Source organism: Sus scrofa, chromosome X (assembly GCF_000003025.6).
Source record: "Sus scrofa isolate TJ Tabasco breed Duroc chromosome X, Sscrofa11.1, whole genome shotgun sequence".
In the NCBI taxonomy this organism is placed as follows: domain Eukaryota; kingdom Metazoa; phylum Chordata; class Mammalia; order Artiodactyla; family Suidae; genus Sus; species Sus scrofa.
In genome coordinates this window covers 20,140,887-20,166,710 of record NC_010461.5, presented here as the reverse complement: position 1 = coordinate 20,166,710, position 25,824 = coordinate 20,140,887, and the positions used below count along the sequence as shown (strand labels likewise).

Here is a 25,824-nt window from a genome sequence, read left to right as displayed (position 1 = left end):
TTGTACCTGTGGCTTGCAAAAGTTCCTGGGCCAGGGAACAAACCTGAGCCACAGCAGTTGACAATTCCAAATCCTTAACCACTAGGCCACCAGAGAACTCCCATAGGAAATTAATGATTCAGATGCGGAAGGCAAAACAAACCCAGAAAGTGGAAAGAAGTTGGCAAATCAGATACATAAAAAGTTCAAAACTTATGGCCAAAGATTTTACAGATTTAAAAGATGATAGATGAGAAAAAATACTTAAATGTGAAAGATTAGTATTCCTAGTATAGGAGTTCCCATCCTGGCTCAGCAAAAACGAACCTGACTAGTATCATGAGGACACAGGTTCAATCCCTGGCCTCACTCAGTGGTTTAAGGATCCAGCATTGCAGTAAGCTATGGCATAGGCCAGCAGCTACAGCTCTGATTGGATGCCTAGCCTGGGAACCTCCATATGCCATAGGTGCTGCCCTATACAGACAAAAAAAAAAAAAAGGATGTTGACTATTTTGTCATTATTTGTATTTCCTCTTTTGTCTTTCAGTGAATATTAGTCATATATACCTTGTATAATCTTGTTAAATTTATACCTGGGAAGTTTATACACTGCACTTTGATTTGTATTATAAACTAATTTGTAAATTATTTAGTAAACTAATAATTTTTGCATGTTTATACTGCACTGTCACCTTACTAAACTCTTCGCAGTTCAAGTTTTTCAGTTTCTGGGTTGTATTTTCTAGGTAGACAATCTTATACCTTGTAAGTAACGTTCTGTCGCTTCCATTCTCAATATTTCTATCTCATTTGCTAAGCCCCAGAGAACAATGTTGTAGAATTCAACTGGTAGATGATATTCGTGACTTGTTCCAGACCCTAATGAAAATACAGAGAAACCAAACAGTATGAATTCCAGTGCAATGCAGTTTATTACTTCCAACCCTCTGAATTTCACTTATTATTAACCTCACAACCCCACATTTTACCCAACTGAAAGTTTATCTCACCTACAGCATGTCACTGTGCTCCAATGTTTCATCATTAAAAACAATGATTCTGATAGTTCTCTAAGTACTACATATCAAGTTTCCTTCTCTTAAAAAAACTATTTTGCACTGTATCATATACATCTTTAAGACACGCTTTTTTCTTTCCACCTATAAAACATCCATACATACACAACAATGCATTACTCTTTAATATACTGTAAGACTTAATTCACTAATTTTTTAAAATTTGTTTTTTTGTGTGGTCTTTTTTTCTGTCTTTTCAGGGCTGCACCCACAGCATATGGAGGTTCCCAGGTTAAGGGTCGAATCAGAGCTGTAGCCACCAGCCTACACCAGAGCCACAGCAACGCAGGATCCGAGCCATGTCTGCAACCTACACCACAGCTCAGGGCAACGCTGGATCCTTAACCCACTGAGTGAGGCCAGGGATGGAATCAGCCACCTCATGGTTCCCAAAAAGATTCGTTTCCACTGTGCCACGACGAGTACTCGTGGTCTTTTTGGCTTCACCCAAAGCATACGGAAATTTCTGAGCCAGGGATCAAATTTGAGCTGCAGGTGTGGCAACACCAGATCCTTAACCCAGAACTGGGCTTGGGATTGTACCTGCACCTCCGTAGCAACCTGAGCTGCTGCAGAGACAATACCCAATCCTTAACCCACTGAGCAAGGCCAGGGATTGAATCTGCATCCTCATGGATACTAGTCAGGTTTACTACTGCTAGGAACTTCAGCAAGGATGTAATTTTGAAGGAAAAAAAAAAGGATATAATTTTGAACACAAATCAGGATGTCTTTTTGTTTCCTACATGCTGGAATAACTGAAATAGCAGGAATTACCTATTCCTCAAAATTTGGAAGAATGTGTATTGTGCTTATGGACTCTTTTTAATAACTTCTAGCGTCTTGACTGTTGATATTTTAAGGGTATCTGCCTTCATATCTGGCAATTGAAAAAATTTTTATATTATTTCCAGAAAAGAAAATCCATTTCACTGGAAGTTTCACCATGTTAAAATTTTCTAGAAATAGCATTTCAGAAGTTTTATGATAGAGTATAGCTATTTGCACATTCTTATTAGAAGAAAAATTATTTTTGCTCTGCAAAAACCAAACATGCACATCAACATCTTTGGAGGTTATATACAAGGAGTAGAATAGTAAAGCAAGCTTTCTAGGTCAACCTGGAAATCATTTTGGATGATGTCAAAAGCTACTGTCCTCATGTCCCCTATTTCTGTGAGACAAACTTCACAATTTATCAGAGTTGCACATAATGTTCTCTTTTACAAAAAGGGTAACTCTGGCTGTGCTGAGAACAGACTGCAGTGGGGGCAGTCACTATTCTAGGTGAAAGCCTCTGGTAGCCTGGACTACGACAGGAGCAGTGGAGATGGTCAGAACTGGTCAGATTCCAAAAATATCTCAACAGGAGTGCCAACAGGATTTATAAATTGAGTGTACTTCCATCAATAACAGTCTGGTAGAAGGCGTTTACAAAACACCTGGGGACATGTTAAACATAAAATTAATGCTTAGATTAAAACTTTGCTTCATTTAAGTGTGTTCCTCATGCTATATAACACTTCAAAGTCAAGCAAGCATGTGCCTAACAGTAATATGATCTCTCAAAACTTACAAACTTAATTCAGGGCGACAGTTTCTACATGTCTGTAAAGCCCCACAGGTTCAATGCCCTAAAAAAGCACAATGTTACCACTGTGACATCAAGTCCCATTTTAAACACAAATTTAAGAAAAGCACACTAAACATTATCAGACTACCAAAACTCAGTAAGATTGTTATTTGATACACCAACTTCTCGACTTTCCTAAATTTATTTCTCAACACATGAAGTTTTTTTTTTTTTTGTCTTTTGTCTTTTTTTGTTGTTGTTGTTGCTATTTCTTGGGCCGCTCCGGCGGCATATGGAGATTCCCAGGCTAGGGGTCAAATCGGAGCTCTAGCCACCGGCCTACGCCAGAACCACAGCAACGCGGGATCCGAGCCGCGTCTGCAACCTACACCACAGCTCACGGCAACGCCGGATCGTTAACCCACTGAGCAAGGGGCAGGGACCGAACCCGCAACCTCATGGTTCCTAGTCAGATTCGTTAACCACTGCGCCACGACGGGAACTCCCACATGAAGTTTTTAAAAAATAACACCTAAGGAATTCCCTGGTGGCATAGCAGGAGAATCTTGGCATTGTCACTGCTGTGGAGCATGGGTTTTATCTCTGGCCTGGGAACTTTTGCATGTCACAGGCACCAAAATGAAAAGAAAAGAAAAAAAAAAACAAAAAACAAAAAAAAAACCACAAACAAACCACTGGGGCTCCACCCAAAGCCAATTAAATCAGAATTGCATAAGGAGCATCTATTCTCTTTTACAGCTTCTGCAACAATTCCAACATTGGTCAGTTAAGAACCACTGCTTTAACACAATTTTAGGAAACAGAAAATAAACAGAAATTAAAATGCACAGCATGGGAAAAGTGTAGGAATATGGAGAGTAAGTTAAAGACACTCTTTGCTTTCCAACATCTTTTACCTCTCCAAAGTTCCAAAGATCACTAATATTAGAATCTATGAAGCAGTTAAGGAAAACATAAAATAAGACCTAGAAAGATCTTTGTTACTTAACTAAAATCATCTGGTGTTAACAGTACTTTCCAATGGGGGAAGGCGGTCAGGTCTCAGGTGTAAAGCAGTGCAGGAACAATCGCAGGGCAGCAAGGAAGAGGATGAGAACTTCAGGCTCTAGTTTCCTAGGTTCCAGTTCAGGAAAAGAGGAAGGGGAAAGAAAAGTGTGTTCACGGGAATGAGCCCTCATGCCCTAAAGGATAATTTTATTTGAACTTATTAATTTTTTTCACTCAAAATTAAACAGGAAAAGCAACAAAATATGGGGCAAACGGAGGGCAGCTGGTCTTCAAGGATTTGTCTTCAAGTTTTTACTGACACAATAATGCTTTAAGCCTGGAGCTACTCAAAGATGAATCATGAAAAATAAGAAGAAGAACTTTATTTTCGAGTAGGTTCAGTGGCATGTGTGCTACAGCAAAGGCTGATTGTAGCAAACAGTTTCATTTCAAACCTGCACTGATATATAAATTAGACATTATTTGGGAATGATTAATTTCTGGTAAAATGTAGACTGATCCAACATGATGCCAATTTTTACATTTATTGCAGACTGTATTTTAGTACTAGAGGTTAAATTTTCATCACCAAAAAATGAGAAAAACCTTACAGCTACTACTAAGGTAATGAGCTGTGAAATTAATTCCCCACTATTGCTTTGAAAATATACCCCTAGGTTGTTAAGAGAAATTCCAACTTCATCCAAATCCATTATTTAACTCTTCAGTCATCATCTACTGTTGGCTTGATTGTCACTCCTCTTCTTATTTGACCCCAACCAATTAAACTGCAAAGTGAAAATAAAATAAATCATGAATTTTACATCCACTTCATTATCATTACTACACAATGACATGACATAACTAGTTTTTGTTTTTAAAGAGCCACGCCCAAGGCTGTAGCCGCCAGCCTATGCTAGGGTCACAGCAACAATGGATCCCAGCCTCGTCTGCCTACACCACAGCTCATGGCATCGCCAGATCCTTAACCTACTGAGCGAGGCTAGGGATTGAACCCTCGTCTACATGGATGCTAAGTGGGGTTCGCTAACCGCTGAGCCACGACGGGAACTCCATGACATAACTAGTTTTACTCACCTATCTGCTAAATCTGATTTTGTTCCCCAAACCTGCTCCTCCATAAAGAAAGCTCACTATCTTCTTAGACCTAAAGGGATGGGCTCCAGCCACAATGAATAACAGGAAAAGCAAACAAAAGGTTGCTACTATACATATGCTCATCTTCACTCAATCACAGTATACCTAGCCCTTCAGAACCGCTTGTGAAAGACCTTCCAGTCTGCCTAAGGAATCATGTCAATACACAAACCACCGCAGTCTGATTTTTTTTTTTTTTTTTTAAATTTCATTCCCTTTTCCTCCTTGGAAAAAAAAATTTTTGTCTTTTTTTTTTTTGGTCTTTTTCTTCGGCCGCTCCCACAGCATATGGAGATTCCCAGGCTAGGGGTCAAATTGGAGCTGTAGCTGCTGGCCTACACCAGAGCCACAGCAACATGGGATCCAAACCGTGTCCGCGACCTACACCACAGCTCACAGCAACGCCAGATCCTTAACCCACTGAGCGAGGCCAGGGATCGAACCCCCAACCTCACAGTTCCTAGTCGGATTCACTAACCACTGCGCCACAATGGGAACTCCGGAAAAAAATTTTTTTTTAAACCACTCACAGCACCTCAACAGATCACATGATAAATGGCTTTATCGTGACCTTAAGTGGCAATGGAATTAAGAGACAACCTAGAGGACTAGAGAGTCTATAAACAGGTTACTTTGAAGAGCAGAGGGATTTCTGTCCTTTCTGTCTTTCAATGTCTGTTCTAATCAATGGCCAGGCTAGATTGTTGCTTCAACTGTAGCTTCTAGAACAAAACTTACCTAAGCATGGGTCAAAAACAAATCTAGTTCTTGTGTGGCTCAGCGCGTTGAGGATCTGGCATTGTTATTGCTTGGGTCACTGCTGTGGTACAAGTTCAATCCCTGTCCTGGGAACTTCTGCGTGCTGTGAGTACAGCACACACACACACACCACCCAAAATCTAAAGAATATAAGGATTATTCAAATGCTATAATTTCTTTTATCAATTTTAACATATGTGCTAATTTTTAAGCAACATCTACAATTTCATTTGGAGAGAATCCTCTTATGATTAGACAGATACAAAAAGATCAACCATTTCTTTTAAAATTTATTTTATCTAGGAAATGCATCATTCTGAAAATAATATAATCCATGTTAAAGAGTTTTTAAAAGGTTATTATTTAATCTTAGTTTAAAATACAATGGAAATTAGTATGTCTCTAAAAGCAAATAGTATAATCACATGAGAGAGTAAAATCAGGGAGTTCCCATTGTGGCTCAGCAGTAACAAAGCCAACTAGTATCCATGAGGATGCAGGTTCGATCCCTGGCCTCACTCAGGGGGTTAAGGATCCAGTGTTGCTGTGAGCTGTGGAATAGGCTGGCAGCTGCAGCTCTGATTCTATCCCTAGCCCAGGAACTTCCATATGGCATGGGTGCTGCCCTTAAAAAAAAAAAAGAAAGAAAACTGATCATTCTGTTTGTTTGTTTGTTTTCCCAGACAGTGACATAGGGTAATAAACTTACCGCCAGTGTTTCTCAACTCTTCGGCTAAGGGCAATTTTTTCTCCTACTTCTGTGCACACAGGATTAGTCAAAACAATTTTGCCCAAATCAGCCTTGACTGCACTAACTCTTCCTCCTGTTGACAGGGATCCTATGTTCACCATAAGCACTTCATTCTTAGACAGCTTTTGCACCTAGAGAAACAAAGAGGGGGAAAAAAACACCCCAAATCAAGAAAAGGCTTTCCAAAAATGACTGCTTATTTTCCTACAACCTTGCCAACAAAAGATGTCAGCAATTTTTCACCTTGGTCAGCCTAATCTCACTAAGACTTTTTTTAAAAAATCATACAAATTACAGAAATTATCATATCACTGTCACACGTGACATACTGTTTCGTGTTTTGTTTTATTTTAAACTGACTGCCATATAGTAGTTTTCAATTTCCAGGAAGTCAAATTTATTTACCTTTTTCCTTAATCCCATGTTAACTGAAAAGAATGAACCTCACTCAAAACTGGCCTTAACATCACTACCACTTTTTCTAGACTAGGAATTACAGAAAGCACGTACCTTTGCTGCTTTCTTGTCTCCTTCAGTGCGTACACCCAGAAGCCGTCTAAGCAGGAAATACGAAATTTCCAATTCTGTGAAGATCTCAGGCAAAGCTCCAACTGCACCAAGTACCTGTCCCACCATTCTGTCAGCCCGGCACAAAGTGGGGTCAATTTTTGTTCCAACTCCTGATACAGAATAAGATATACAGAGTCCAACATTTTATTTCTATAAAGATGTTTACTCAAAAAATTTAGCCAACCAAGTACAGCACATACCTATACACTTTAAATACACTTACATTTTCATACTCATGTGACAGGTACATAGATGCAACAAAATACCTGTTTTTTGTTTTTTTGCTTTTTATGGCTGCACCCATGGCATATATGGAAGTTCCAGGCCAGGGATCAAATCTGAGCTGCAGCTGCAACCTACACCACAGCAGTGGCAACACTGGATCCTTTAACCCACTGTGCTGGGACAAGCAACCCAAGCCACTGCAGTCAGATTCTTAACCCACTGTGCTACAGGGGAGTTCCCAAAATATCTGTTTTATCTGAAGAAACAGATTTGCAGATTCACAGGTTAGTTGGTCATTTGAGAACAGAAATCTTCCTTTGATTTAAATTTTAAGCAAAGGACAAACAGAGATAACAGCCTAAATAAAAAATGAGTCTGAATATCCTTAATAAAGGTTGAAAAGAGGAGTTCCTGTCATGGCCCAGTGGTTAACGAATCTGACTAGGAACCATGAGGTTGCAGGTTCGATCCCTGGCCTTGCTCAGTGGGTTAAGGATCCGGCGTTGCCGTGAGCTGTGGTGTAGGTTGCAGACGCGGCTCAAGTCCCGCATTGCTGTGTCTCCAGCGTCGGCCGGCGGCTACAGCTCCAATTCAACCCCTAGCCTAGGAACCTCCATAAAAGACCAAAAAAAAAAAAAAGGTTGAAGACATATGATATTCACAATGAGTAGTTTGCAGAATATTTGCCTGCCATTTCTCCCCTGTAAGACTGATCAAAAAGATATTTTAAAAACACACTATTATATACAAAATAGGTAAACAAAAAGGACCTAATAGCACAGGGATCTATACTCAATTTCTTTAATAACCTATAGTGGAAAAATATCTAAAAAAGAATACATACATACTGTGTGTGTATGTATGTATGTATAAATAACAGTTACTCTACTATACACCTAAAATACAACATGGTAAAGCAAATATACTTCAATTCTAAAAAGGCAGGAGATCCCATTGTGGCCCAGGAGACTAAGATCTGGACCAGTATCTATTACCTCGATGAGTGGGATCGATCCCTGGCCTCACTCAGTGGGTTAAGGATCTGGCACTGCCATAAGCTGAGGCATAGGTGACAGACGCAGCTTAGATCTAGCATTGCTGTGGCTGTGGCATAGGCCGGCAGCTGAAGCTCCAATTAGACCCCTAGCCTAGGAACCTCCATATGCCGCGGGAACAGCCCTAGAAACAGCAAAAAGACAAAAAATAAATACATAAATAAATAAATAATAAAAAGTTCCATAAGTTAAATTTTTAGTTTCCAGAGTTTCCTTATCTTTAAAAAGAAAAAAGAAAAAGAAAAAATTATACATAGTAAACTCTTAATTATAGGATACAAAAAAATACTGTAGAAGAGAATAACGAATTAAACAGCGAAACACCAGAGAACAAAAAGACAAAATCCAGGAGTTCCCACTGTGGCACAATGTGTTAATGACCTGGCTTGTCTCTATGGAGGCACTGGTTCAATCCCCGGCCTGGCACAGTGGGTTAAGGATGCAGCATTGCTGTAGCTGTGGCGCAGGTTGCAGCTCTGGCTCAGATTGGATCCCTGGCCCAGGAACTTCCATATGCCTCAGGTGTGGACAAAAAAAGAAAAGAAAAGAAAAAAAAAAAAAAAAAAAGACAAAGTCCTTCACCAAACATATTCTTCCTTAATTCGAAATTATAATACCTATAATTCTCACTGTAGTTTGCCTTTTTCTGGATATCTAATACACTACTGTATGAAAACAGAAAATCCACAAATTATCTCAGTAATGCCTACATAACGGAAGTTATCTTCAGAGTTCTCATTGTGGTGCAATGGGATAAGGATCCGGCATTGCGGTAGCTGCAGCTTAGATCTGATCCCTGACCCGGGAACCCTATATGCCACAGGGTGGCCAAAAAAAAAAAAAGTCATGTCAGATCATTGTAACTATGATCTGACATGACTCACTAAAATTTGTGGGTAACTTTCTATTTGCAAAACATACATGAAAACAAGGAGTTCCCGTCATGACGCAGAGGAAATGAATCTGACTAGGAACCATGAGGTTGCAGGTTCAATCCCTGGCCACACTCTGTGGGTTAAGGATCTGGCATTACCGTGAGCTGTGGTGTAGGTCACAGATGCAGCTCAGATCTGATGTTGCTGTAGCTGTGGTGTAGGCTGGCAGCTGTAGCTCCAATTGGACTCCTAGCCTGGGGACCTCCCTATGTCGTGGGTGGGGCCCTAAAAAGGAAAAAAAACAACGAACAGCCCACCCTGCCCCCAAAACCATGGAAGTATAATATAATATATACATTATACATATGTGCATATATGTATATACTTATTTTAAATTTTAGGCCATAAAACATTTTTGTTACTGCTAAAAAGGAGCTACTTTTTATCGAATCCACACCACAGCTATAACGACAGCCACAGCAGTGTCAACTGCCAGATCCTTACCCTGCTAAGCCACAAGGGAACTCCCAAACTGTACTTTCCTTTATGTTTAAAAAGAATTTTTACAGGGAGTTCCAACTGTGCACAGTGGGTTAAGAATCCGACTGCAGTGGCTGGTGTCGCTACAGAGGCTCGGGCTCAATCCCTAGCCCAGCACAGTGGGTTAAAGTAGCCGGTGTTGCCATAGCTATGGCTTAGATTCAATCCCTGGCCCAGGAACTTCCAATGCCATGAGTGAAGCCATAATAAATAAATAAATAAATATAAAAATAATTTTTACAAACACATGAAACCATCTCATGACCTAAAATCAAAAGCTGAACCACATATATGTTCCCTTACCTCATTCAATCATTAAACATCAAATTAAAAATCGGTATCTATCTTTATGAGTAATCTTTTTATCATGAAATGTTCCACGAATATCCGCAAATTAAGAGTAGGGATGAGAGGAAAATCCTTACCAATAAGACCTCCTGGAGCAGCATACTGAAGATCATTATGCTCTGCGAAAAGTGATACAATTTTGGAAAAGATTGGTTTACACATGAGTTTTCCTTCACTATCTTTGGAAACAATACCAGGTCTGACTTCTATCTCCTGGCCCACCTGTAAAAATATAAATGAGTAATCAGCATTACTGTGAAATATCATTTCCATTACATATAAAAAGTCTTATCAGGAAGACCATGAAATTGAAAAGCAATTATTTCTCTATTTAAAAGATCACTATTAAAAAAAAAGATATGGAAGAGATCTTCAAAGCCAAAACCATCCGACTGTTTCTAACTATCTACCATACAAGCCTATCACCATATAAAATGTGCTCCATATTCACAGGAGCTTATGAAGTTAGAGACTAGACAAACTCAAAAGACATAATAGTTAGTAAAAAAGAAATCTGTATCAAGTACTAGACACCATGAAGAAAAAACTATTTTTCAATTTGGAATGTCCACACTATTTTCCTAAAACAAGGGAAAAACAAACAAAACAAAAACACAACATCCAAAACCAGTTTACCTTTAATACTCCTTTTAGAATACTACCACCAGCTACACCTCCCTTGAGGTCATCAACTTCACAGCCAGGTTTGTTGACATCAAAGGATCTAATAACTAAAAGAAAAAAAAAAACCAAAAACAAATTAAAATCAATTCTACTCACTTTATCTTCAGGAAAACTTGATTTTCTAAGTTAACCTTTCTAAAACAGTAGACACAAGATTTACACAAGGGTGACTTTGTGACAAAATCTAATACTACTGTTTCAACTAAGTTTACTGCAGCCTGAATTATGATGGAAAAAATGGAAATAACGTAAAAAGTTCACTGATAAAAGACATATTATGTTACATCCATTGTATGGAGTATCATGAAACTATTAAAAAAGAATCTGAGGGAGTTCTCTTATGGTGCAGTGGGTTAAGGATCTGGTGTTGTCACTGCAGAGGCCTGGATCACTGCTGGGGCACAGGTTCAATCCCTGGCCCAGGGAACTTCCCCATGCCACAGGTGTGGCAACAAAAAAAAAAAAAAAAAAAAAAAAAAAAAAGGAAGAAAGAAAACCTTCATATGCTGTTAAGGAAAAAAGAAAAAAACTAGTAAAGCATAGTTTGAGCCCCCCTTCCACAAACAAAAACTAAAACAAGAAACACATATGTTTAGACACGATGACATAAATAAAGAGAAAGGTATGGGAATAATACACACCAATTGCCAATTGTTACCTCTGGTTACTTCAGGGATAAGGGGCAAGCAGGGAAATTGTGGACCTTTTTCCATGTAACTCTATGCTATATGACCCCTGCAATAAAAATTTAGTTTTAAAACTTCAAAACAGGAGTTCCCGTCATGGCACAGGGGAAACGAATCCGACTAGGAACCATGAGCTTGTGGGTTCAATCCCTGGCCTCGCTCATGGGTTCAGGATCTGGCGTTGCTGTGAGATGTGGTATAGGTCACAGACGCAGCTCGGATCTGGTGCTGCTGTGGCTCTGGCATAGGCTGGTGGCTACAGTTCAGATTAGACCCTTAGCCTGGGAACCTCCATATGCTGTGGGTGTGGCTCTAAAAGGACAAAAAGACAAAAAAACAAAAACAAAAACTTCAAAACAACCCTAGGACTATGTGACCTGAACTTCAGTCCTGAGAGCAGTGACTATTAACAAGGGGTACGTATCACAATCACCCAAGAGAAAGTGTGAGAATCACCCACAACACACAGATGTCCTGGATGAACGCCAAGAGGAGTTCAAACGTCTGTTCTGAAAAGGCTCCTACATTTATCTAGAAACAACAAGCCTAGATGATCAAATTGGAGCAACACTGGTATTATGAACTTAAATGCATGAAAGACGTGAATATCTTCATTAATTACAATGAAATTATTTGTATGGGAGTTCTTGTTGCTAACTAAAACATAATTCCATAGATATTGTATTACCCCATCTAATCATGTAATATACCACAGACTGAGCACAAAAAGGCTAAAAATTCTTTCTATATTCAAGACTCTCTCTCATCTAGCATTGCCAATACAATTTCAGAATTAAGTGATTTAAAAAAAATTTTTATGGAGATTGTAATTTATTATCATCTCTGCAGAAAGAAGAAATATTATTATACACCCTTAAAGAAGAATCACCAATGTGGAAAAGATCACACATATCCTATCACTTACCAATAAGTCGGGGTTCTGAAGTAAAGTCTCTTGGAGGTACTGGAATTTTCTTTACTATGTACTCACAGACAACTTCAATATTGTATTTTAGCTGAGCAGAAATAGGAATAATAGGAGCTCCTTCTGCTACTGTACCTATACAACAAAATTCAGAAAGATCAAAATTCTCCAGTTTTACAAAACCTCTTCTTTACATGTTACAGGGAACAGTTAAGATTATTAAAATAGATGCCTGAACATCCCCACACAAATGCCAGCAACAGGTAGAAAATGCTAACTCTTTTAAGAAAAATGTCAGTATTCTGTTTGCTTTTACTCCTAAAAATGAATACTACTGCGTTTAAGGGAAAAAAAATGTCAAAATATGTTAATATATATATTTAATGTAGCAAAATAATAAAACTTTAAAGAAATAAAACACTAACACTCCTGGGAAAGAGCAATTTACTAGTTGAAAGATTTTTAGTAACATGTAATTAACCTCCCAATAAATGTCAAGATAAAATTACAGAGTGCTAATCAAAAACTAATGGCACATAATATTTGCTCCTTATTAATTATATGTCAAACAGGCTGGTCAAAGAAAGGGACCAAACATAATGAGATTTTAATCAAAATGATTTATTCTTTTTTTTTTGTGATGAGAGAACTGGGTTCATAGGAAGTCAACCTTTCTAACAAGAAAAAAAAAAAAAGGCTAAGAGAGAAACCAGTATCAAAAATAAAATGTTTTCGGAGTTCCCATCATGGCGCAGTGGTTAACAAATCTGACTAGGAACCATGAGGTTGCAGGTTTGATCGCTGGCCTCGCTCAGTGGGTTAAGGATCTGGCGTTGCTGTGAGCTGTGGTATAGGTCACAGACGTGGCTTGGATCCTGCGTTGTTGTGGCTCTGGTGTAGCCCGGTGGCTACAGCTCCAATTTGACCCCTAGCCTGGGAACCTCCATATGTCATGGGTGAGGCCCTAAAGAGTGCGAAAAAAAAAAGAAAAAAAAGAAAAAAAAAAGAAAGGAACACTAAGAGATAAAATAAATCACTATCATCACTATCAGTTCCAATTATGAAAGTAGCTACTCTAAAAAAATAGTTTAGTAAAAAACAGTTTAAGGCTTAAGTTTTCTTAAAAAATGCTTTTACTTATGTTACTGTCACTGCGGATGATTTTTATTAGATATTATGACTTCTTGGCTTCTTACCTTGTACAAATGCAAGGATTTGGTCATACTGCTCTTTAGCCTGGCTTTCTTTTACCAAGTCAATTTTATTTTGTAGAATCAAAATATGCTTCAGTTTCATGATTTCTATAGCAGCCAGGTGTTCAGAAGTCTGAGGTTGAGGACAAGACTCATTACCAGCTAGATGATGAAGAATAAAAAAGATGTTTGAGAATTAGCTAGAAATATTTGCTGTAATAAGCAAATCCGTAAGAGACAGAAAGCAGATCAGTGGTTGCCAGGGGCTGACAGGAGGGGGATTAGAGTAATAGCTTAATGGGCACAGGGTTTCTTTTTGGGGTGATGAAAATGTTGTAGAACTAAATAGTGGTGATGCTTGTACAAAACTGTGAATGTACTTAATGTCGCTCAACTGTATACTTTAAACAGACAAGATGATAAATTTTATGTGTATTTAACTACCAAAAAATTTAGCTGCTATCTAATAAAGGAAACGCTTGAATGCCTAAGCTCTATTCAAGGCCAAAGTCCTGGATCACTGCCAAGCATCCACCTTTTGCTCCTGCTTCACCTTCTGTGCCTGCATTCACTAGCTCCTCCTGTTCATTTGGCTCTCACTCCTGGTCCTCAGCAAGAAGTCTGGAATCAACAAGTCTGGCATCTCAGGGTCTGCCCTCAGCTTTTGCTTAGGCATAAGGTATAGCCCTCTGGCTCTATTCAGTCTTAGTTATGTTCTTGCTCAGTCAAGCTCCTAAGAGGCAGAAGAGTAATTAAGAATGAAGACCCTTGGGAGTCCCCGCTATGGTGTAGCAGGTAAAGGATCTGGCACTGCTGCAGCTGTAGTATAGGCTGCAGCTAAGGCTTGGATTCGATCCCTGGCCCAGAACTTCCATAGGCTGCTGGTGCAGCCATTTACCAAACAAAGGGGGACAACACTTAATACAGACCAGGAATTTCAACTTTGATCAGACATTACTCCCTAACAAAGGGAGGGACAAACACTAAAAATAATGGTGGTATTATAAAGAAATAAGCGTGTGTTATTGGGCACTCCAACAACCATCATCCCCAACTAGTGATGTTCAAGTGTCCTGTACTATATCCATTTGGCATACTTTTAAAAATTAAATCCCAAAGCAACAAAACCTTGACAGCTCACGTAAGGAAGGCAGCACAACCCCAGTCTTGAAAACCCCAATTCATCTAGACTTCAGCACTTATTATGAATCACATTTGCATCTAAATAAAACCATTACACACCAATGCTGCAGTAGACAGCTCAAAGACAGACACAGATACACACATAAATACATGTACATGTAAATACAAACTAAAATAATAAATCATTTCACGTGATCTAAGGGGGGAAAATGTACTACCGACTTTTTCAAATATATACCACCATTAAGAATTCTCACAAGACATGAACCCCAGGTCTATCTTGTTTAGTATTTTGTGATAGCCAGCATTAAAGAATGTCATCCCAGATGACATGTTAGTTCCCATTTGTGCCACCTGTAGGTACTGGATATGGCCCATAAAGACCTTAGTTTCCCTCTAAATAGTCCATCTTGGACTTGCTCCACATCCAAACCAATTCTGCTGAGTTTACCTATCAACAGAAGAGCTGCATCCATCACTGCGGCACCATTCAGCATTGTAGCCATCAAAATATCGTGGCCAGGACAGTCAACAAAGGAAACATGTCTAACAATTGAGAAATAACAATCAGTCCTAAAATTAATCAATGCTTCGATATTCAAGATTTCCTAAAATTAAATCCCTTTAAATATAGAATACGAATATTACATGCGAATATGCACTAAGAATATGGAAATAATTCTTATTTCTATGAAGTCAAGTGGTAGCAGGACTTGGTGTTTCTAGACCTTAGAAATTAAGATGATCTACTGGCTCAATTATACTTCAAAACCAAAGAAAAAACTCATAAAAAAAGAAATCAGATTTGGAGTTCGCGTTGTGGCTCAATGGTTAATGAATCCAACTAGGAACCATGAGGTTGAGGGTTCGATCCCTGGCCTTACTCAGTGGGTTAGGGAACTAGCGTTGCTGTGAGCTGTGGTGTAGGTTGCAGACGCGGCTCGGATCCCCACATTGCTGTGGCTGTGGCGTAGGCTGGTGGCTACAGCTCCGATTCGACCCCTAGCCTGGGAACCTCCAAATGCTGCGGGAGCAGTCCAAGAAATGGCAAAAAGACAAAAAAAAAAAAAAGAGAGATCAGATTTGCAGTTACCAAAGGTGGGGGTTGGGGGGAGGAGGAATCGGATAAAAGCAGTCAAAAGTTACCAACTTTCAGTTATACCATAAACAAGTACTAGGGTGTAACATATAATAAATATAATTAACACCACTGTATATTATACATAAAAGTCATTAACAGAGTAAATCCTAAGAGTTCTCATCAAAAGTAAAAATTCTTTTTCTATTTCTTTAATTTTACATCTATATGAGATGATGGATATTCACTAAACTTATTGTGATAATCATTTCCTGATGATGTAAGTCAAATCATTATGCTGAATAACTTAAACTTATGTAGTGTTCTATGTCAATTATATCTCAATAAAACTGGAAGAAAAAGTATGAAAAGAATAACAAAAGATTACCTACTGGCTGAGAGTAAAATCACTGTAGATCATTACAAAGCAAATGAAATTAGCTATGTGTAGAAATACCTGAAGAGACAGAAACTCCCAAATCCAATACAAGTAAATGTGGTACAGTGTATACTGGGAATGTCACTGATGTGAAAGCTAAAACACAAACACTATTAAAAGAATGGGCACTGCTATCTAAAAAAATTTGCCAAATATTTCACTAGTATTTTGAAAAGCTGAAATTGTCAATCTGAAGTGGAGATGGCAGCACAATTTTACCAAAATTATGCTACTCATTCAGAAATATTATTTTTAATAGTTGTATGCTCACACTTACGATCTAAAATAGGGGTCAGCAAACTGGCTCACTGCCATAACCACTCATGTAAATCACGTCTACTTTCATAACTGAAGAGCAGAAATGAGTAGTTGCAAAGAGAAGCTATGGCCTGCAAAGCTGAAAGTATTTACTATTGGGTCCTTTGCAGAAAAAGTTTTCTGATCCTTGATAAGGGCTACAACTAGGGTGAGGCAAGTGAGGCACTCACTCCCGATGCAAAATTTAAAGGGGTGCCCCAAAATCCCAGTGATCAAGACAAATAATATTTAAATTTAATACTTAAACAAACAAACAAACAAAAAATCTTGCAAAAAAAATCCATGAAGAACTACCAAAAATTTAAATGAAAACAGGATTAGCAAAAATGCCATGCCAAAAACAAACCAAAAAACCCACAGAAAGAGAGAAAAAAAAAAAGTAATTTGAGCCTGTCTTTATTTTTTTAAATGATACTGTTTATGATTTCTTTGCATTACTTTCAAAAATCATATTAAAATGTTACTTGACTTGATTACTGAGGCTTATTAGGATTCTCCCTCCCTTTAAATTTTATGTCTCATTTACTTATCCCTAGTCCCAGATTTGCCCAGATCTAAAATTTCCCTGTGGAACATCCCCAACCCGCATAAACATCTCTAGGTGGATGTCAGTATCCTCTGATAAAGAGTAAGTACATGCAGGAGTTCTCTTGTGGCACAGGTTTGATCCCTGGCCTGGGAACTTCCACAAGCCCCAGGCTCGGGCAAAAAGAAAAAAAAATTACATGCAATCATATTCAGAAAACAGATGGGTAACAAGCCTGGGTATGTAAGAGAGGTGACTGAGAATGGCTTTGTTCCTCTAAGGAACAGAAAAATTTAGAAAACCTGGTGAAAAGAATCCTTTACATCCAATAAAATGTGTTTCCCTCTATTTTACTCTGCTTATGTGATACTTTTCTTTTGGTGAACTTCCATGTGTGTAATTTAACGTAGGTTTAAATACCTGACTTTTCAACTTATTGTCACTACTAAGAATAAAAACAAAATAATAGAAAAAGAAAGCCATTTAACAATTTGGTTCACTGTTTAACATCTCAGCTAAATATTTCAAAAAGCACAAATCACAAGACAACAAAATATGAAGTGTAAAGTGTTTTTAGCACAAAAGAGGTCACCTCACTAATTTGAAGTTCCCTTTGGTCCCTGGAATGTCTGTAGGAAACTCATCAGGTGTACTACTTCCACAGGATCTGTAACATTCTGGCCGAGGACAACTTGGGTCATCAAGTTTATAAATCTAAAAGTTTCAATGAAAAAAAAGAACTGGATTTGTTATCTGCACATTCAACATTAAAGTCAATTTCTAATTTCACTGTACACAGCTTACCTTAGCATTAGCATAGCCAAGTTTGATTGTAATATTTCTTTCTAGTTCATTTTTGAACCTGACAGTGTGAACTCCAGAAATAGCTTTTACGACTGTAGATTTCCCATGAGCTACATGACCAATTGTACCTATAGACAAAGTACAAAAAATTAATTCATATGCATTCAGTTATACCACATATTTTTTCAGTTTTAGGAGAGAAAACTCAAAGCTGTAACTCACTATAAACATCGATACAGAACCAAAAGTGAATTCAGTGTCCTCCTCTATATTCTATCTGATACAGGACTGAAGAGAACTTTCTATGTAACTGACTACCTTGTTTAAAATCTATATTCAGCATAATAAACACTATCCATCTTGTTTTCAATCACAGAAAAGAGTGCCTTCAGAGTTCCTGTTGTGGCTCAGCAGTAATGAACCCAAGTAGTATCCATGAGGATTCAGGCTCGATTCCTGGCCTCACTCAGTGGGTTAAGGATCTGGCATTGCCAATGAGCTATGGTGTAGGTCACAGACCGGGCTTGGGTTCTACAGTTGCTGTGGCAGGCCGCTGCAGCTCCAATTTAACTCCTAGCCTGGGAATATCCATATGCCGCTGCAGATGCGGGCCTAAAAAGCAAAAAAAAAAAAAAAAAAGAGAGAGAGAGAGAGAGAAGGAAGAAAGAAAAAAGAACACCTCCATTTAAAATAAACATTTGATAAAAAGCACATGAAATCTTAGGTACCGAGAAAATTTTCCAGCATTGTGAGGGTAAAGTAAATGTGTATAAGTAAATCTGGCACAGCAAAAAGGAATCCATGACAACAAGAAAACTCAGCATTAATTAGAGTAATGCGGTAAAGAGTAGCACATACCATGTAACTTTTTAACAGCCTCATGGCAGAACCTTACTTTTAACTAGATTTTACTGTGTTGTTTATACAGACTCTCAAATACGCAAAATTTACACTCAGTCAACTTAACTTCCCCTTTCAAGTTCTAGGTGCCAATTAAGGGAAAAAATACTCTAGTTAATAACAGCTTATATAGCAAACAAAACTTTTGCAAACTCTGCCCTTGCAATAACCCTGTGTGGCAAGTACAGTCACATTTCTCTCTCTTCTTTAAACTGCTACATGACTATCTATCGCTTTATGCTATTAAAATTTTCATGTCTTTATCTTTTCTTCTTTGCCCAGTCTGAAAGCTAGGCACGGGCAACATGGGCTTCCCCAAAAAATGTAGCAGGTACTTTGTTCACAACAACTCAACATGTATTACCTGAATATATGCATCTTCACGTAATTCAGATAATCACACACAGAGAGAGATTAAAATTATTTGCCGGAGATTAATCCAGTCAGGCCTCCAAGTTATTCTTAGCTTACCTATGTTAATTGTGGCTTGCCTGCTGATCACTTCATGTGAAAGTGGTGTCAACTTGGTAACATCCTGCAATCAAACATTTTTCATTTTAAATCGCTGAACATGGGACGAATCACAATTTTGACATTTACATTTGCTACCTACATCTCGCCACCGTTTGAATAGCCCTCTTCCACTTCTAAAGCGCTTTTCCTGTGCAAGCAATCTCCGACAGTGACGACTGGGAAGCCCTAAAAGTCCTTCGTTGTTACACAAGACTACACCTCCACTGACAATGGGAAATGTGAAGGCTCGAGATCCCCCCAACCTTGAGAGCATTTGCATTAAAGACAATGCAGACACTCCCTTCCCAGACCTTCCGAAGTGAAAAACACCGTGACTTTCCAGCCCAAGCATTCGGGGGGGCTCCAGGTCCACGACCTTACAGCCCCATGCCCAGCTCGCAGGCTGGTGGAGGCGCCCGGGGCGGCGCGAGCACGCCGGGCTTCGGGGCTCCCTCCCAAATCCACGCTTCCGACAGCGTGGCACTGCCTTGTCTCAAAACCCTCCCGGGAGGCCTGGTCATCCCCACTCCCGGGCACACTCCACATCCTCCCAGATCAATGCCTTACCAAAGTCGCGAGATCCTGCCGAGAAAGATGCGGCTGCCCTAAAGTCACACCAGCCTCGCCCCCCGCCATCTTGCCCGGAGAGGAAGGAAGTGGCCCTGACGGCGGCCTGGCGGTGAGCAGGCCCCCGCGTGCGGGGCGGGGCCGCAGAGGCAGGAAGGCCGACTAGGGCTCAGGCCTGGGAGAGGAGGATGGTCGGCGCAGCGGAGGCCTTGCCGCTTAGACTTCTATCTTGATGAATTTATATTGTGCCTGCCAGCAGGCTGACTAGAAAACACCAGGCGAAGTTTCGGGATCTATTCGTAGCCGTCCTGTTGGATATTTGTGCAGGCAACGCTGAGGGCAGCCGCACGAGAGGCCCCTTGCTGGCGGGTGATGCAACCGACGCGCGCGCGCGGACGCGGGTGTAACCATATCCGTTTCTCGTGGGGGTGGTCCAAAGAGTTGCCCGGAACCTGAGAATTTTATCGGGGGTGTGAGGATAGACAGTGGGAAAGTCCTTCTTTACACATTCTATGATTGAGTAAGCCGAGATCGGCTCTGGGTCCTGCTGGTCTGTGATTGGGGCTCTGGGCCCGGAGGTGGGGGCCCGCTGAGCTGGCGGGCGGTAGGAAGGGCGCCCTCGCGCGGACGTTCAACCCAGAGATGGGAAAAGCAAAGTCTAACTTGTTCTCAGAGAGGTTTCTAGAGCCAGGGAGGTGGTCCATGGTGGCGCTAATGGAGTTAGCACGGCAAAGAAGCTGAATGTCATGAGAGCGCCCAAAGGGGTATCTTAAAGAGGCGACCGAGCAAACCCACTTCTTAACTGGAAAGGTTACCAATAAATCGGTATTTTAAAAATTTTGAATTTTTGATACTGACCCTTTTTTAATCCTGTTAAAAAGAATTCCAGTAAGGTTCGTTTCTCCCCATGAAAATTTCTACGCTTTGCAAATTTTCTATCATGTACAGGTATTCATTTCTAGACAGGAAAAAAAACGTAAGGAGAGATGAATAAGAATTTAGGTTATCTGTGGTCATTGAATACTTATGTAAGGTTGAAATTAATATGTTTTCTATCCCCTAAGTTTCAGGTACAGCAATTTAGCTGAAATAGGTAAAATTTCAATAATTCATTAGTTAAGTGATGGTAGAAACTGTACAGTATATTGCATTTGGGTGGAGGCATGTAGTTCCTAAGTTTATAATTGGTAATTTAGAAACTAAATGCCTCCATGGAAATATAACTTCTAAATTTTTAAGTTCCTAAGTGTAGAATTTATCTTACATTCTACACAGTTAGATGGTACCAGCCAATTCAGGAAACCCGTTGAATAAAGATGTGGAATTAGTGGTGATAGTTCCACAACTGCAAATGTAATTTAAAAAAATTTTTTTAATTGTACTGTTTAAAAGGGTGAATCTTGAAGTTCCTGTTGTGGCACAATGGGATTAGTGGCATTTCTGCAATGCTAGGATGCAGCAGGTTCAATCCCCGGCCAGGCACAGTGGGTTTAAGGATCCAGAATTTCCACAGCTTTGGTGTAGATTCCAACTGCTGCTAGGATCTGATTCCCTGGCACAGAAACTCTATATGCTGCTGGGCAGCCAAAAAATAAAAAGGTGTGTGTGTGTGTGTGTGTGTGTGTGTGTGTGAGAATCTTGACCTCCTGCCTTCTGAGATGGCACCCACTCTATCTCTCTCAATAAATCTACTTCTTACTTATCACTTTGCCTCTTGCCAAATTCTTTCTGGGCATAAACATAAAGACATAAAGAACCTGAACTTCAGAACAAAGGCACCCACCTAGGTAGAGGATGGCAACTTACTTATGGCTGAGTACAAGATTCCTAAAGTACCACCCTACTACCTCACCACTGATTGATGGTAGTCACATACCTTGCAGCCTTCAACCCATATTTTGCCTATAAAAATTTCTCCCCCCCCCCAAACAATTGGGGAGCTCAGGGTTTTTGAGCATGTGCCACCTGTTGTTCTTGCTTGGTCCTTTCTCTGCTTCAAAGAGAAAAAAAGGGGGGAGAGGGTGGCTTATGGTATGCGAATTATATCAATAAAAATATAAAATTTGTTGGTAATAATACATAATATGCTTTACTGTTGGAAACTTATTGGGAGTATAAATGTCACTGAAAATCATGCCATTAGTAAGAATAATATTAACATTGACATGAACTTAACAAGTATTAATTTTTATTTAAGTCTCACAACAATCTAATGAGGTATATACTATTATTCCCATTTTACAGGTGAAGAAACTGAGTCTTAAAAAGATTAGCTAACATGCTTACAATTCCACCGCTAATAAGTAGCAGAGCTGGGATTCATAGGCAAATACAAGTGTACTCTTTTTTAAGAAACTGACTTGGTATTCCTGCTGTGGCGCAATGGGATAGGTGGCATCTCTGGAGTTATGAAAGGACTGTTCGATCCCCAGCCTGACACAGTGGGTTAAGGATCTGGTGTTAAAGCAGCTCCTGCAGCAGAGGTCCCAAAATGTGGCTCAGATCTGATCCCTGGGCTTGGAACTCCATATGCTGCAGGGCAGCCAAAAAAAGATAAATAAGTAAATAGTTTTACTGAGATAAATTTGCATATCATAAAATTCACCATTTTTTGTTGTTGTTTTCTTACCGCTGCACCTGTGGCATAAGGAGGTTCCCAGGTTAGGAGTCAGTTGGAGCTGTAACTGCTGGCCACGTCTTTGACCTACATACCACAGCTCATGGCAACACTGGATCTTTAACCCACTGAGCAAGACCAGGGATTGAAACCGAGTCCTCATGGATACTAGTCAGGTTCGTTAACCACTGAGCCACGATGGGAACTCCAAATTCACCCTTTTTGTACATTCTTACACTGCTGGCAGGAATGTAAATTGTTCCAGCCATTGTGGAAAACAGTATGGAGATTGCTCAAAAAACTAAAACTGGGAGTTCCCGTCGTGGCACAGTGGAAACAAATCTAACTAGGAACCATGAGGTTTCGGGTTCAATTCCCTGGCCTCGCTCAGTGGATTAAGTATCTGGCGTTGCTGTGAGCTGTGGTGTCAGTCGCACAAGTGGCTCGGATCCCTCATTGCTGTGGCTGTGGTGTAGGCTGGCAGCTGTAGCTCTGATTAGACCCCTAGCCTAGGAACCTCCATATGCCTCGGGTGTGGCCCTAAAAAGCGGAAAAAAAAAAAAAAAAAAAAAGGAACTACCATATGATTCTGCAATCCCACTCCTGGGCATTTATCTGGATAAAACTATAATCCAAGAAGAAACATGGACCCCTTATGTTCATAGCAGCATTATTTATAATAGCCAAGACATAGAAAGAGACTAAATGTCCATAGACAGATGAATGCATTAAGATGTGGTACATATATACAATGAAATGCTACTCAGACATAAAAAACAAAATAATGCCATTTGCAGCAACATGTATACGACTAGAGATTCTCATACTAAGTGAAGTAAGTCAGCAATTGACAAATACTGTATTATATCACTTACATGTGGAATCTAAAATATGGCACAAATAAACTTATCCTCAAAACACAGACTCCCAGACATAGAGAACAGACTTGTGGTTGCCAAGGGAGAAGGGGAGGGAGTGGGATGGACTGGGAGTTTGGGGTTAGTAGCTGCAAACTACTATATTTAAAATGGATAAGCAATGAGGTCCTACTGTATAGCACAACTATATCCATTCTCCTGGGATAGACCATGATGGAAGATAATATAAGAAAGGGAATGTGTGTATATATGACTGGGCCACTTTGCTGTACAGCAGATATTGGCACAATGTTGTAAATCGACTATAATTTTATTTTATTTATTCATTTATTTATTTTTGTCTTTTTGCCTTTTCTAGGGACGCTTTCCGTGACATATGGAAGTTCCTGGGCTAGGGGTCGAATGGGAGCTGCAGCTGCCGGCCTACACCACAGCTACAGCAACGCCAGATCCCAGCTGCATCTGCGACCTACACCATAAGCTCATGGCAACACCAGATCCTTAACCCACTAAGCAAGGCCAGGGATCGAACCCACAACCTCATGGTTCCTCGTTGGATTCATTAACCACTGGGCCACAACAGGAACTCCTGGACTATTATTTAAAAAACATTTTTAAATAAAAATGCAGATGAGGAGTTCCCATTGTGGCTCAGCGGGTTAGAAACCCAACTAATATCCATGAAGATGTGGGTTCAATCCCTGGCCTCACTCAGTGGGTTAAGGATCTGGCATTGCTGTGGCTGTGGTGCAGGCTGGCAGCTGCAGCTCCTATTCGACCCCTATCTAGGGAACTTTCATAAGCCACAGGTGCAGCCCTAAAAAGAAAAAAAAATTAATCTGTGTACAAAAAAACTGAAACAGACTCAGACATAGAAAACAAACTTATGGTTACCCAAGGGGAGAGGGAGGGAGGGAAGGAGGGACAAATTAGGAGTATGGGATTCACAGATACAAACTACTTATACATAAAATAGATAAGCAACAAGGATTTACTGTATAGCCAAGGGAATTGTATTCAATATTTTGTAATGCCCTATAATGGAAGAAAACTTGAAAAACAACTGAATCACTTTGTTGTACACCTGAAACTAACACAACATTGTAAATCCACTATATTTCAATAATTATTTAGAAAAAAGGTGAAATACAGTGTACACAGTGCCTCCTTGAAATGAAAACATTAGAAAGAATAGCATTTTAAAAGAAATTAATCATGTTTGTGCTCCTGACAAACCAGTGAAACACAACACTGTGCTTCAGAAGCCGCAGCATGCAAGCCGCATATTCATGAGCTGTTTGGGAGATTACCAAGGGGCTGAGGGTGGGAAAAGCCTGGGCTGCGTTCTGGGGCGCTACAGTGTTAGGGAGTCATCCGAGAGAAGATCAAGAACTGTCAAGTATACAGAGGAGTAGCCAGTGCGATAAAAGTAAAACAAAGAGTGTGGTATGCCAAGCTGGCCAGAAAAGTACTGTAAGTTGTTAAACATCCACTATCAATCAAAGATTAAACAAATGTCATCATTTTAATGAAATATATTTACTTTGAAACACAGTGGAGACAATGCCCCCTTGTAAATGAAAATGTTAAAAAGAACGACTTCTCCCCCAAAGTTAATCATTTTTAAGTTCTTTATGAACCAATGAAAAAGAACACTATGCTTTGGAAACCTCAAGATACAAGCCATGTATTCATCAGCAGATGTGCGTGCAAACACACACACATCCTAAGTGTGAGCGCCAGAGTTGAGGTGAGTGAGAGCAATGAAGAGCCGCTATATGGTGTTTGCCTGATGAAAGAAGAAAAGCCTCCAGTAAATTACTGTTGCCAGAAGCACAGCTTTTGGGTTTGGAGACTGTGGTTAAGGATAGAGAGGGGATTGAATCTAGCTCTGAGGTTATTTACTGGTTCTAAAACTAAGTTCTTAAAACAAACAAACAAACAAAAAAAACCCCAAAAAACAGTGATTACATAGCTCTCTCGGGACAAAATGTCTTTGTCAATACAGGACAGAGAGGGACTTTTGGTAAATCAGTGCTGGGGTGGGGGGTAGCTGAACTGGAAGCAGGAGGCACATGTGAATAACTGGAGCCCAAGCCTGGCTGAAAGGATGGCTCAGCGTCACGCTGTCGCGGGAGGTGACTCGGGAGGGGCATTGGAATGCTAAACACAGGTCAGGCAGGATGGCCCTCTGGGAATATTGTGAAGACGGTGATTTTTTCAAATTTATCTACAGATTTAAAACAATCCCTTTCAAATACCTAGCAGGCTGTTATCTCAGAAATTGACAAGCTGACCCTAAAATATACATGGAACTGTAAAGGCTCTAGAAGAGCCTAACGAGCTTTGAAAAAGCACATGGTTAGAAGACTTACACTTTCTAATTTCGAAATGTACCATGAAGCTACAGAAATCAGACATTGTGGTACTGGCAACAAGGATAGACATAAAGATAAATGGAACAGAATTGAGAGTCCAGAAATAAGCACTTTTATGGTCAATTTACTTTTTATTTTTATTTTTTGGCCACATCCTTGGCATGTGGAAGTCTCCGGGCCAGGGATCGAACCGGCGCCACATCAGTGAACAGAGCAGCTTCAGTGACAATGCCTGATCCTTAACCTGCTGTGCCA

At 39.8% G+C, this 25,824-nt stretch overlaps 1 protein-coding gene across 2 annotated transcripts in view; it reads right to left on the bottom strand.

Annotated features, from left to right (window-relative positions):
- Positions 3,830–25,824, bottom strand: part of EIF2S3 (eukaryotic translation initiation factor 2 subunit gamma) — a 33,174-nt gene continuing 11,179 nt past the window's right edge. The window contains exons 2-14 of one of the 2 annotated variants that reach the window (XM_021080522.1): positions 20,555–20,654; positions 19,697–20,148; positions 19,088–19,151; positions 17,717–17,844; positions 17,505–17,626; positions 15,003–15,097; positions 13,412–13,570; positions 12,216–12,350; positions 10,557–10,651; positions 9,998–10,142; positions 6,818–6,987; positions 6,266–6,438; positions 3,830–4,427 (exon numbers count right to left, since the gene is read on the bottom strand). In XM_021080522.1, coding sequence (XP_020936181.1) covers positions 4,364–4,427; positions 6,266–6,438; positions 6,818–6,987; positions 9,998–10,142; positions 10,557–10,651; positions 12,216–12,350; positions 13,412–13,570; positions 15,003–15,097; positions 17,505–17,626; positions 17,717–17,844; positions 19,088–19,151; positions 19,697–19,765 — 1,419 coding nt within the window. In that variant the 5' untranslated portion in view covers positions 19,766–20,148; positions 20,555–20,654 and the 3' untranslated portion in view covers positions 3,830–4,363. The remainder of the gene's footprint in view (positions 4,428–6,265; positions 6,439–6,817; positions 6,988–9,997; positions 10,143–10,556; positions 10,652–12,215; positions 12,351–13,411; positions 13,571–15,002; positions 15,098–17,504; positions 17,627–17,716; positions 17,845–19,087; positions 19,152–19,696; positions 20,149–20,554; positions 20,655–25,824) is intronic. The other variant, XM_003134980.6, reaches the window with a different exon arrangement.